The sequence below is a fragment of the Impatiens glandulifera genome, chromosome 2 (assembly GCF_907164915.1).
Source record: "Impatiens glandulifera chromosome 2, dImpGla2.1, whole genome shotgun sequence".
NCBI classification, from domain to species: Eukaryota; Viridiplantae; Streptophyta; class Magnoliopsida; order Ericales; family Balsaminaceae; genus Impatiens; species Impatiens glandulifera.
This window is the reverse complement of record NC_061863.1, coordinates 66,027,101-66,042,504: the sequence shown is the minus strand read 5'-3', so window position 1 is coordinate 66,042,504 and position 15,404 is coordinate 66,027,101. Positions and strand designations below refer to the sequence as shown.

The window sequence follows — 15,404 nt, the reverse complement described above, 5'->3', positions numbered from 1 at the left end:
TATTTTTTTAATGGCTTGGGACATAAGATTAACACACAAGAATTAATTAAGTTGAGTTGAGTTGATTAAACGATACATAACATATAAGTAATAGTTGTTTTAAGATTTTGAAGTGTAAAATATAATACACATTATTGATGTAATCCTATATATCTTTATCGATATGAAGATTCCTCATCTTATTTGTGACGGATCCATGTAATTTATTGATCAAATAATTCATGAACTTGATTTCAATTGCATTATTATATGTATAAGTATTATATACAACTTGACAGAAGCCAAACAAGTCATAATATATTTTTTTTATTAGGAAATATCAAAGTTTTACTCTTAGAAGCTTAAGATAAAAGAGGAAATAGATTACTCACATTCCGAGGAGATATAGTTCGGAAGTATGCTAGGTTTCACATTCGAATCGACTTGTTGAAAGACAATTTTTTTTTCGATTTAATTTGATAGTGGAATTTTGTGAAACAAATTGGACCGGGAAGGTAATAAAATAAATTTCCGAAATAGAAATGATACTATACAGGATTAATTTCACAATTAGAGCAAAAGTGTGAAGAAAAATTATTAATTCTTAGCATGTCATTTTTTTTTATAAAAGACAAATCCTTTAATTTTATTTAATTTTATTTATTACAAAGACAAATATCTTTCAATGGTGGTGGCTTCACGAAATCTGAAGTTTGGGCTGTTTTCCAGATAGACTGTAGAAGCATTTGCCCCTAGTACAAAATCATGCTCCTAGTATTTTTTGAGACAAAAATGATTATTGATATAAATGTTTTTTTATTTATAAGTTTTAATATGATAATTAATATAAAAATATGATATAATGAAATGAATGTATATTTCATGGCTATGAGTGGATATCAGGGGTTTGGTCAATCGATTGATCGTTTGAATTAGTCGATTGATATACTGTATATCATAAACAATTTTTGTTTATAAAATTTACAAAAATAAAGTTTAAAATAAATATATATTAGTATGAGTGATTTTATCAAATATTAAGTATAAAATCAAAGATGTTTTTTTTATTAATTAAACTAAAAATAAAAATGGTTATAAAATGTGGATTTGTAGAAATTTAAAATTGCTTTCAATCATGGTTAGCATATATCAGTTGAAAGGACTGATTTACAATCTTCAGCAAAGAAAGGGTCATTCATTCCATGATTTTAATTAATGAAAGTTACTTTCACATGATTATATATACTAGAAAAGAGCTTATAATAAAATAGAATGCACACATGGCTACCTATAACAATGTCTAATGGGCTGCTAATTTAATACAAATAATTTATTTTTTTTATAACTAATTTGTTTTATATTTCACGGACCTTTTTCAAAATTTTGTTTTATATTTATTAGTTTATAACTTTCACAATTCAATTTTTTTTATAATATTATTTTTAAAATTTTTATAATTGGTTTTTAAAATAGAAATACTAGTATGTTATTTATTTTCTACATTACTATATGTAGTTTTTAATTTAATTAAATTTTATACAAAATATTTTTTTAAAAGAGAAAAATATTTAAGATATATAATTTTATATACATGAAATTATTCATTATAATAAATTAACTTATGTTACCGGACCTACTGTGTAATAAGTGAGGCAATTGTCTCAGACTCAAATATTTTTGGGGCACCAAAATCTTAAAAATAAATAAATTATAATGATATGTTCATGGGCTTATTTTTAAAAAGCCCATAAATAATAATTAATAACTTATCAATGATAAACCCTAACTTAATTTGTATCCAAAAAAAATAAAAAATACTATCTTACTTGGAGAAAAGAATCGCCCGATTCCCATTTATCAACAAAATCAAGGAAAAAGAAAAAAAATAAGAACAAGGCATTCTGGAAAAAGAAAAGGAAACACTTCCCCCAAATCCCAAGCCCGTCGTCGATCCTCCAGCTTGCCGGAATCGGAGCAGAAAACTCGGTCGTCTCCTTCCCCGAGCTCTAGGGCCTTTTTCGCTCGTTCCAACCTTGTTTCTTGGCACTGCGCCACTGCCCACTAGAGTTCTTCCTCCGATTTCGGTGAAATTTTGGTTCGATTTACTTGATTATTTTTGGTTGTTGAGGACTTGTCTGGTGGAATGGTGGATTCACAATCTGTATCTTGCATTGTTGCATAGCGGAAGTGCAACATTGTGGTTAATCATAGATTCATAAAATGCTGGTTAATCTATAATTTTTTAATGCAGATTAGCATTTAGAGTTTTATCAAAGCTATAAAAAAACAATTGTCTAGGGCAGAAAAAAGAAAGAAAAAACAAAAGGAAGATGCTTTAATTCAAAGCCAAGTAGGAAGCCTTAATAAATATTTCATAAGCGATCAAATAGTAGAGCAAGTGAACCAGAATGACATCGATGATAAGTTGAATGATCGGGAACATGGTGAATTGAATGAACTTCGCAACGAAGACCCAAAACAGTCTGAAAATGAGAACGATGTAAGTATGCCTAAAAGTGACACTGATGGAGATATAAATCAAAAGATTTTGTTTCCTTTAAATGTTGATGATCCAGGAAATTGAGACAAAATACAAAATATTAGAGACTTTTTGGTTGAAAGAGGTCCTAAAAGATATGATGATAAATTTTATATTTTGTTTGAATCTATTTTGTTTTTTTAGTATTTACTTATGACATATTGTTTTGATGATATTTTATTTCTAAAATTCATGTTACAAATACTGTTATATTTAAATCGATAAAAAATATTTTTATAAATATTAAGTTTTGAGGGTACCAAGTTTTGTGCTCGCTTCAAGTTTCGAAATCTCAGGTCCGATACTGATAATTTGAACTCTCAATACTAAAGTACCATCTAAGAAAATACATAGCTAAATAAATGTTTTGCTCTTTTAACTCTTTGCACTGAAATATTTATAATGCTATTCCGGTCTTTCAAATGATATGCCTGATAATCCGTTACAATGATTATTGAAAATATTTTCACTATTCGTAAAAATGATTATTTTCAGTGAACTAGTAAATATTTTTTCTTTTTTGAAAATGATACGTCCCCACAAGTATAACCATGACTCTTCACTTTTATTTAAAGTGTTTTTCAGTGACAATCGATCAATAATTACCTTTTAGTCTCTTTAAGTCCCATCAATTTTTTTAAGTATTATCTTGTAAGCTTTCGGGAGAAGAATCAACAACAACGAAGAATAAGATTATTCTTGCAATTTCAAAACCTATAAACAAGATTTCATGCTCAATAGAAGCCCTAAATCATACCAGATTAAGAATATCCAAAGAAAACAAATAAATTATACATTTTAAAAAAAGAAGATATCGATATACTCAGAAGAAGTATGCTCGTACACTTCTTCCTTCATTTCATTTGGACTCTCAAATCACCTAACTTTTACATGACTAAATGAGGCAAATTAATTAATAACAATTTCAGTCGAAGTTAAGATTCTGGATTCGTGCATCTCATAATTACAGAAGACAAATCCATTGAAGGAAAATGAATAATGAAATAGACAAAGGGTAAATGGTTGTATTTGTTATTTAAATTATCGGGTTAATGTCAAACATATTATTTCAATAAATCACAAAATTTTCAAATAAACCAAAATAGAACAAGCTCTTAGAAGGTATGATATTATTTTTTCTTGCATAATATGCTCCACACAAAGTACATATTATTTTGTAACAATCATTTATCATTCAAAGTTTATAAGATTTACTAGTCTTATTTGTAAGAATATTTATCTATAAATGTATATAAAATTAATGAAAAAAAGGCTAAATAGTAAATATCTTGATGCTCATATATATATATATATATATATATATATATATATATATATATATATATATTGATAATAGGATAAACAATTACAAAAATCTTATAACACATTTGAACTAAAATACAATGAATATATTGAAAAAGAATAGGATAAACAAATACAAACATTAATCTTATAACACTTTTGAAGTAAAATACAATGAATATATTGAAAAAGAATCAATTAAGAAACATTCATAAAATTTAAAACAATGAATAAGGGAAAACAGTTATTTTAGAGTTTATGACTGCTGCATGCATAGCCATATTTGAATAAAAAAACTGAGAATTTGTAAAAAGGTTAGTAGTAGGCTGGTGGCGGGGGAGACGAGTAAGTGTAAGGAGTGTACTTCTTTTCTTGAGCTTTGTATGGTGGTGGCGGGGATGAGTATGTGTAAGGAGTGTACTTCTTTTCTTTTGGTGGTGGCGGCGGGGATGAATATGTGTAAGGAGTATACTTTTTTTCTTGAGTTTTGTATGTTGGTGGAGGCGGGGATGAATATGTGTAAGGGGTGTTCTTCTCCTTAGTTTTGTATGGTGGTGGTGGTGGTGACGAGTATGAATACGGAGTATACTTCTTCTCTTGAGTTTTGTATGATGGTGGTGGTGGAGACGAGTATGTGTAAGGAGTATATTTCTTCTCTTGAGCTTTGTATGGTGGTGGTGGTGACGAGTATGTGTAAGGACTATACTTCTTTTCTTGATCTTTGTATACTGGTGGTGGTGGGGATGAGTATGTGTAGGGAGTGTATTTCTTCTCTTGAGCTTTGTATGGAGGTGGTGGTGGTGGGGAAGAGTATGCATAAGGAGTGTACTTATTCTCTTTAGTTTTGTAAGAATGAACATTTTTCTTATGACTTTGATAGTAAGATGGTGGTGATTTGTAGGTATATGAGTTATATTTCTTAGGATGTGAATGAAAATAAGGTTTTACATGTTTGTGAGGGTGAGTATAATAATGATGAGAAGAATAAGAATATGAAGGCGGAGGAGGAGAAGAATAAGAGTATGATGGTGGCGGGGGAGGAGAAGAATAGACGTAAGATGGTGGCGGGGGTGGCGACGAATAGGAGTATGGTGGTGGCGGAGAAGAATAAGAGTATGACGTTGGAGGAGGCGGAGAAGAATAAGAGTACGGTGGGGGTGGAGACGAATAGGTATAAGATGGCGGTGGAGAAGAATAAGAGTATGACTCAGCTATAGCTCCACATGAAGATATTAATAAAATTGCAAAGATAAAAAGAGAGAAATGCCCTAACCTTTGGAAGTTTCCCATTTCAAACTCCCAAATAAATCAATGTCTCTAATGAACTTTACTTGTGTGTTTCAATTGAGAAGATGCAAGCCATTTATACTTGCTCTAAGAGATGAAGGGAAAGGGAAGGATGTGTTTCTTTAATTGGATTAATAGGCTGGATTTAGAGCTTGATTAGTTATATATGTTAAATTAAATACAATGACTTAATTATAGTTGGAATGTGGTCTCCCATCACATAAGAGATAATTAATGATTTTAAACAACTTAATTAAAGTATCATAACTCATAGTTATGGGTACTAATACTTTGGGCCACGTTTATATGAGAAGATACAAAGACATGTCCTTAAACTCTCAAGTACATATTACAAGTAAACTACACAATAATAATGTAGGAAGTGACAACATTTATTCTTAAATAAAAAAATCCAATCAAAACATCGAGGCTACCACTCATGATGTTTATAATAAATAATTGTGATTTCCATTGGATGTGTAGGGCAACATATCTGGCTTTGTATTATAATCGATTTGAGATAATTTATTTCTTCTGATATTTTAGTTTCCTAGGTAGAAGACTTTGGTATGATAAAATCCTTTTATTAACCAAAAGAATAATTCAACACAACTCTTTTTCTTTAAAAAATTTGACATGATATTTTTTAATTTAGATTAATCACTATCTCATTTCAACTTAAAAAATTACAAATAAGAATTCATCACTTTGACTTTTGTTTTTTTAGACAAATACTATTGTCACTTAAACTATCTTACCAATTTATAATTATTGCGCATAAACAATTCAAATTATAACTATATTAATTTAAAGTTACTATTATTACATATTATCACAGTTCAAATTATTATATAAATATATTATAAATATAATTAATCATTTTATTAAAAATTGTAACTTAAAATTTAAAACAACATCAGTTTTTAATTTTCCCTTTACCATATTGATAAATGAATTTGGTTGTAAGTAATGAATAGGGGTATTCTTAGGATTGTTTGGATTGAAAGTGTAACTTATATATAGTGACATTTTTTGAAATTTTGTTAATCAACATATTTTACTAAATTTATTTAAAGTGATTTTTGTGAAAGTGATCAAATGTGATTACACTTGGAGTACTAGTGAAGCATATATTTAAAAAAAGAATGAGTCTTCCAGAAAAAAATAAGTAAAAATTTATACAAAACTTTATTTTTAAATAAAAAATAACACCAATTTAAACACGCAACCATACCAAATGTAAAAAAATCTAAACATTAATCCGTAAAAAAACCCAATTCTAATCCACGTAAAACTAGCCTAACAGGACAAAATAAGCCTAAAATCCTCGTATAAGAAAATCTACAAATAATCTCAAAATATAAATTCTTATCAAATCAAAATAAACAAATATGCTTGATATCATATAGGGTTCTAATACTTGCAAGACATCATCATCCAAAATTTGATGTTATCTTCAATCTTTTTTTATAATTCTAGTCCACTGATCATATACGTACTAAGCTTCCTAAAATGCTCTCTAATGTAAATGACTACAATTATCACTTTTAATATAATCCAATAATAAATTAAGAATCCAATGCCTGGTGTGACATTTCCAATCAAAGTGCCCATAGTGTGAGGAAGAGATTTAGCTAGGTGAATTGACTTGGTAGAGATTAGGGAAGGGATGCAGGCATTTAAATGTGTGAAATTGAAAAAAAAGGATCAAAATAACCTTTATTGTTTGGTAAATTATTCAAGTTAAACCTTAAACTTGCAATTGTGGTTAATGATCTTTCAAAAAAGAAGTTTCAACATTCTTAATGGAATTGTCTCGGAATTTGGGAACGATTGTCTTCACGCATTCATCGTCGCAAAATTTGGAATGTGATTGAAATCCGTTTATTAGTAAAAAAATATGTAGAAATTTGTCAAATTTTTTTACTGTACTACTATTTTATTTGAATGACATGCTCAATATTGTTTTTTAAGAGGCTTTATTCAGATTTTGTAAGCTTATTTTGTGCACTATCTTTTTTATTTTGAAATTATATATATAATTGAGACAGTGTCACCCCCACCACAAATATTTGTTTATGTTGTATTCAATTCGGGGTACTAGAATAACAATAATACCTTTTTGATTGAGTTTAGTTCGAGTTACCCGGAAAACTGTTCTCATTTATTTATCGGAACGAGTCATTTCAGGTACTTATGTTAAATTTAGGTTATCCAAGCTACTAAAAAATTAAAGTTTTTGTTTATCTGTACAAAATATATTATCTTATAGCAATAATCATTCTTATCCATATCAAATAAAATAATGTAATAGAGATAAATGACTTTCTTACTAAACCTTGTCACATGTTATGAAGGACAGGGAGTGAATTATGTTTCTGTAAGTTGAAGTTCGAGCAAATAATCTTTAACATATACAATTTTGCAATGATTTCTCTCAAATAAGATTTTGACCTGCAGATGATTGAATAGATTGGTTCAATATTGCTCAAGTATTATGGATAAGATATCTAGTTTTGTTGGTAATAATATGAGAGGAGTTGTCTTTCTTTTAAAAAAAATATTATTTTTAGTTTGAGGTTCTTTTGGATTTTATTTATCTATTTAATATATTTGTGATTATTTCCACCGTGCATGCGACCGTCCCAACTACCTTGCATGGATCAATAAAAAAAAGTGTACTTTGTAAGAAAATAAAGGTGTTAATTATATAAATTTTCTGTTTATGAGTGAAATTTTTTAGTCATATATATGACTAATTTAATGTGGTGCAAATGAACTATATATGTTCAAGTAATTAAGTGTAGTTTTTGAACATTGTTTATCCAAGTTTGATAGATTCTTGAGCCTAATTAATAAATAATTATAAATAAAACTAACACTAACAGCATAAAACAGAAAACCATAATAATTCACTATTTTAAGGTAAAATCTATCAAATATGCATATTTATAACTAATAAAAAGAAACACACATTCAGATATGTTCTCCTTATACCAACATTACAATATATACTTGGCTAGGCTTAATTTGAACAGATTCATCAAACATAAGCAACATTTTTTAGGTTATATATTATACCCAACATTTCTCTCTTATCTCTTGTCATAATCATTCTTTGAATTCCTTGCCAGTCTTAATAAATCCGTTTAAAATCCCACGTTTGTTGCTCTTCTTTTGAGCCTCAGCATCATTGTGATCTTGATCATCTCCAAACTCGTACTTAGCCAACGACTCGAAACATTCTTTTTCAGGGTAAACTTTAATCATGTACAAGTACAAACCCATTGCCATGACAACACCAATGACCAAATACCAACTGAATTCAAGGGTAGTTAGCGCTTTAGCCCTATCGAGCGCTGCATCCGTATCGCACCTCACCACATAGTGAGCATCCTCGAAGTTCATGAAACAACCTTTAGGCATGAAACCTTTTGTCCAAAGCATGATTCCCATAACATTGTACCAAACGCCTTGAAAAGCTATGCTGAAGGACCTAACGAAGCTGATCAAGAAGCTCTTTGGGTAAGGAATACCGAGAACACTGGTGATAAGCGATAGAATAATGAGAATCTGAAGGAACCAATGGTAATGCCCCTCCAAACCAGTGTGGTCGGCCGAGTGGAGGTGGAAGAGGAGGTATTTTAGCCATAAGGCAACAACTCCAATTGTTAGGGTCATACCATATTTAGTACTTGGGCGCCCAAAACGATCCAAGATCACAGCTAAAGCCGCGTAAGTGAATATGGTCAACCCGACGGTAGCGTGCTCGAAATTGTGTAGATGGTTGGTGGGAATAGTCCCGTCAGTGTCAAAGGGTTGGTGCTTGACCGGACCGATGAAGAGCTCCATCATAATGGAGATTGCGCTGCCCCCCAACATGAAGTAGAGTTCGCCATACCTCGACTTCTTTGTGGGAAAGAAGAGTTGTGCTGTGTATGATTTAGGGTTAAGGGCGTGGAGCTTGATGTGGTTTATCAATTTCCATAATCCAATGACGATAAACCCTAGGCCGGGAAGCACGTGACCAATAAAACTGCCCATCAATGCTCTTTGTGTTGTGTTAGGTAAAGAGTGATCGATGTGTTGAATGTGGTGGAGGAGGAGGAGTTTGGTATTTAAAGGTGTGGAACATTTTTAATGGCTTGGGACATAAGATTTGAGTTGATTAAACTATACATAATTAACAAATATAATTAGCCATTGTTGCATGATTTTTGAAGTGTAAAATATAATACTCATTATTAATGTGACCTAAATATGTTTCAATCATCTCTATCTATATGAAGATTGTGAGAAATAGAATTAGAATATATCAGTTTTTTAAGCTTAGGGTTAAATGTAACTATTTAATTATATCTTGGGACTTCTATATTTCTTTGTACTCTAACTTCAGGGACTATCTTGTACCTTATAATTTTCAAATTATTAATGGAATAGGAGTCCAGATGGATCGTCTCTCTTCAACCCTAAATCTAATATCCCTATGACGATCAAATCTTCTAATCGACATCTTCCACAATAATAAACATTTTCATGTTTATTTTGGTAAGAAAGCAATAAATGTAATGTTCTTCAAAACAAGCAATGAAATCAACAATAGGGGTGGTACGAATTCACAAGTTAATTAGATTCAGAAAGCTAGGTGGATTACAATGAGAATTTTAGTTCCTAGTTCTTATGATGTTAAAGAAAAATAATTCCCAAGTCTAGAGAAGGGAAATAATGAAAAAACCTCGTTAAAAAATATAACGACAGTAACATAAAACCGGCGTTAAGGGCCTGCCTGGTAGGCAGCAAAGCACAGGGCTGGACCACAGATTCTTATCAATTTTCTCATTAATATAAATTTAACTTAATTTCAAGGAAATAAAATAGTAGTGTTAAGGAAACAAAATAGTAGGGCTAAGTGAATTCGATGTATTGTCATAGCTATATCTTTTTGAGAGAATTTTCTGTTATATTTGTTACCTAATTTGTTAATATTTTTTTTTACTAGAGGAGATTTTTATGTTGCAAAGAAAAATCCTCTAGTTGCATTTTGAAATGATCAAAATTTGTAGTGTTGAGGGGACATTTGTTCCACATCTCTAGGGCCAATTTAATTTATTTATTTTGTAGATTTTTTTTCAAAATGTTCTCTTCTTATAAGAAAGGTGGTGATAGTACTTTCTAATTGATGAAACTTAAAACAAATTAAGAATGTGTTGTATAAATACATGTAATAAAGTTAAACTAACTTATTAAGTAGTTCAATAGGATGTTTAAAAAAAATTATATATCACGAGTTCCGATTATCATTTTAATTAACCACGGTAAATGAAGGTGAAAATTAACTATGGCATTCATGTTAACTATATATATATTTAAAGTTCAGATTGAAGAAATGCAAAAAGGTCGCACATTGGGGACAAAGCTGGATAAGTCACTACAACAAATTATGTTTTGTTCAGGAAAAAATGCATTTACCGACGCATAAAAGCGTCGCTATCTTGCTTATGTAAGATGTCAAAAAGTGGGGTCGTTAAAAATTTAGCAACCGTGAAAAAGCGCTGTAAATAGTTTAATTTGTTTTCTTTAGCAACATATTTTATAAATATTCTTTTTCAATACATTTTTATTGTTTTTTAACATTTAGTTTCATATATTAATATTATAATTTTTTTTATTAAAATTATAAATATATAAAGCACTAAATAATTATAATTTAGACATAAATTTTATTTTTCAATTAATAATATTATAACTTAATTTTTTAGTTAAAATTTTAAAAAAAATCTTTAAAAAAATTAATAATTAAAATATCAAGAGAATTATACTGAATGGATTTGAAAACTAAACAATTATAAATATTATACTAAATACAATAAATAAATAAATATATAATGAAGAAATTTGGGAGAGAGAAGGAGAATTAGGAGAGAATGACGTGTCACTACATGAGACCTGGAAAAAGATAAAAAGGATGAGAAGAGAGAAAATTTGTTAAATTTTCAACTAATCTAATCCCCTCTCAAATTCCCTATTCAAAAATCTCTTTCTCTCTATATGTATATGTATATAGACGGACTAAGATTTAGAGTTGAGTTGAGTTTGAAAAAAATTTAAGGGCGATAAAATTTTGGATAAACCAAGTAAATAAATGTAAGTTTACTATTTTTTTAATAATTAAATAAACAAAAAAGTGAATTATGTTAATTTTTTTTTAAAAATAGGAGTAATGTCATAAATTCGTCCGTATATAAATCCTCCATATAAATATAATCCAAATTTATTATTTTTATTTGTCATTATTAAAAATGAAAAAATTTATTTAAACACAACGATAAAACATAACATTAAAAGAAAAAAAAGAAAAAACGATAATCAATAAGTTATCGAACTCGTAAATTCTCGAGAAGAACGATTAACTTCCCCGATAGACTTTATTGATTTTCTTGAACAAATCTCAGAAAACATCATAACAATAGCATTACGAATGATACGCAACGGACGACTACGATCATTGAAAGTTAAACGATTTCTTTCAAACCAGATAATCTACCAAAAATTATAATTGGGATGATAAACCAAATATGTAGGTCTGTCAAATCATCTGCATCATTCCAAACTTTCCGACAACTACTCAAAAACTCGGATATCACCCAATAAATCACAATAGTACTTCACAAAAGACTCCAAATAATAATCACCCCTCGACAATGCAAAAATAAGTGAGTTGCAGATTCAACATGTTCGTGACACATACGACTAACCATAATATATACATTTGATTTTCATTATATATCATTCATAAGAATTCCACCGTAACGCTCTATTCAAAGAACGAGATCTTGGATGAAATTTTTGACTCTCAAAATTTTCATAATAAAAATGATAGAAAATCATCTTAACGAACAATTTATAAAAATACACACATAACTATCCATATATAAATAACATCTTATTCCTACAAGTACACTTATTTGCATCTTACCAAATTAATTTATTTTATTTACCTTCAAAATAATAATAATTATACAAGATTTATAGAGGTATTTCCATTAATTTAAATCTTTGAAGTATAAATAAGAATAGATAAACTTGATTAATTATATATGGATAAATTAATAGTTAAAAAATTATTTTACATAATATATATTCATAAACAAAATTATAAATATAATTAAATTCATAAACAAAACTATAAATATAATTAAATAATCACATACTGTTTAAAAATTAAATTTTTATATTTCACACAAGTTAAATAACCTATTTTTTATTTCAAAAATTATAATTAATCAAAATCTCTATATTTTATTGAAAAATTGATATATTTAAACTGAAAAGTCATACAAATATTGTTTGATACCGAAATATAAGTCGTTGTAGTGTTAAAATATATATATATATATTTTTTATTTTTAATATTGTAAACATCTCTCAACAACATTTGATTATGGTCAAAAAAAAAATTTATGTTAATTTTGTTTGGTCATATTATTTATCAAATATTTATTGACAAAGAGTATAATTAATATTATATTGTTAAATAACAAGTTTTACATATATTTTTCATTTAAAAAAATCTTGATAAATCTAAACTGAAAAATCATAAATATTTGTTGACACAAAATATAAGTTGTCATAGTATTAACAAATTGAACTATTCTCCTGTCTACCAATCTTTTATTCACTTTTTCCCAATATACTCACCTTTCTCTCTTTAAACTTATAATTAATTTATTAATTACACATTTTCTAATAATTAAACACTTAAATAAATATTAATATATTTTATCTATATAATTAAAGGAATAATACTTAAAGAATTTAAATAAAATAAATTTAAATATTATATATTAAAATAAAAAATATATTATATAAATATTAAAATTACATACCTATTTTATCTTTACTTAATTTTATAATTATAATTTATCTGATTAAAATTCGAAATATTAAGTTAAATAATTTAAATAAATAAACACTACATTAAAATAAAGTTATATAAATAAAATTAAACTACATAAATATATTTTAATGTTTATCTAAGTTATTTTATTTTATTTTATAATTTTTGTTTAAATTTTTAATTTAAAGTATATTTATCATTTTTAATTTAACTAGTGAGAAATTTTACAACTATAAGTTTAATTTAATTATATATATTATATTTGTAAAATTAAATAATTTAAATATATCTAAATTACATGAATATTAAAATAAAATGTATAAAAATAAATTAAGTTATATAATAAAATTGAATTATTTTCTAATCACCTACAAAGAATTAATATCTTATATTAAAATTAAATATAATATATTTATAAAATTAAATAAAGATAAAAATGAATAATTCAAATAAATATATTATATATAATTTATAAAGATAAAAAAAATGTGAGAATAAAATAAGATATATAAAGATAAATAAAGTTTTATTTTATTTATTTTATTTTATCATTTATGTAATATATTTTATTTTAATTTATAATATTTATTTGAATTATTTAATTTAATTTGTTTAATTTTAATTATACATATTATATTTATAAAATTAAATAAAGATAAAATATGTTAATATTTATTTAATATATTTTATTTTAATATTTATATAATGTAATTTATTTTAATATATAATATTTAAATTTTGTTTAAATTATTTAATGAAATATTATTAATTTTAACTCTCTATATATATTATGTTTATAAAATTAACTCATTATTAAGTTTAGTGAGAGAAATATGTAATTAATAGATTAATTAATGAGTTTAGAAAGAAAGGTGAGTATATTGGGAAAGAATAAAAATGTGGGTATATTGAGAAAAAGTGAATGTAACGTGAGTACACAGGGAAATAGTTCTAACAAATTTATATATTTTATCCTTATTTGCACAATTTGTGTGATATTAGTTTTTTTATCATTATATTATTGAAACATTAATTGAAACGACAATATATAAGTGTGTTATACGGTTAAATAACAAGTTTTCTAAAAATATGTGTTGGTTAGCTTAATTAAGAAAAATATATAAGAATTGTTTGAATATTTTATCTTTTATTTTTAAATATTAGAAACTATTATTGTCAATTTTTATAATGTTAGCTTTTTATTATCGTGTTATTTATGTATTTTAACCTTGTAACCGCATGTTTATCATTATAATAATTTACCATATTAATTTTGTAATTTATTATTGTGCACAAATATGCTCAGATTATACTATATTTTTTACATTTATTTTAAAACATTTTAAAGAATTATTGACAACATGTTTATCTCTAATTGCAATAATTTTTTGTCGTTTACAAACTGGGCCAGTATGAATTTATGCACTAGCTGACTCTGAGAATTTTTTTTTTTTTTTTTTTTTTTTTTTAAATAAGAAAAAAAACAGTTGACTTAAACTCATCTTACAGGAATGAGCCAGTTGAAGATCATTTTGTCTTTCACCATTTTTTTTATTATTTTTTACAATTTTCGGGCGACAATAATAGAATTTACCCACTACACGCATTACTCTTATGCCTTGTTTGTTTTTTTAGTAGATTCATTTTAGGGAGGATCTGATTTTAAAGTTATAAACTATTTCAAATATAACAACATACTTAATTAGATTACTTTAAAGTTAGTTCACTTCAGGAGGAGAATGAAAAGAAAATTAATTCCATATATGTTTGTCACTTCAACTTAATTATATTCTCTATCAACCAAAATATTAAAATAAATTTTATTATATATTAATATTAAATTTCAACCAAATAATTCATTTTTTCACCATCTTAATCCAAACAAAATATTTAAATAATTAGAAGCAGATCTATGTCAATTTTATAATAAAGTCATTTTTTTCTTGAACAATTACATTTAGAACTATAGATTCATCTCGATTGTTATATATTAATAATTATATTAGTGAATTTGACATTTATATTAGAGATCAAGTTTGAAATGTAGGTATTTGATTAGAGGACATTGTCAAACATTTGGTCATATCTATCCCCGAAAACAATTTGGTAGAGTGCAGGAGTTTTCAAGATGTTTGGTTTAAAAAGTTTTTATGGTTAAAGTATAGCATATCAAAAGAAATTGTCTTTAGGTTTTTGGCGCTATCTCTTTACAAACTCTCATAGAGGATGCCGAGTTAGAGATGAGACATTTACTAATTCAGAAATAAGAAATTGGAGTAAAGTGATTAAAATATTTAATACACATATTGGTGGTGTAACTAGTGTTCATAATGACGCAAGAATACAACTTAAAACTTTTCAAAATCAACGACAAAGTGTTTCACATTTGTTACAAGCACA

The 15,404-nt window shown here is 26.8% G+C and overlaps 2 protein-coding genes across 2 annotated transcripts; both read right to left on the bottom strand.

Annotated features, from left to right (window-relative positions):
* Positions 1-4,135: 4,135 nt before the first annotated feature.
* On the bottom strand, positions 4,136-5,110 carry LOC124925251 (extensin-2-like). The gene has a single exon (XM_047465222.1). The coding sequence runs from the start codon at positions 5,108-5,110 to the stop codon at positions 4,136-4,138; it is 975 nt and encodes a 324-aa protein (XP_047321178.1).
* A 2,887-nt stretch (positions 5,111-7,997) lies between these two features.
* On the bottom strand, positions 7,998-9,197 carry LOC124926852 (transmembrane protein 45B-like). The gene has a single exon (XM_047467161.1). It carries the CDS (start codon positions 9,149-9,151, stop codon positions 8,219-8,221), a length of 933 nt encoding a protein of 310 aa, XP_047323117.1. The 5' UTR covers positions 9,152-9,197; the 3' UTR covers positions 7,998-8,218.
* Positions 9,198-15,404: the final 6,207 nt, after the last annotated feature.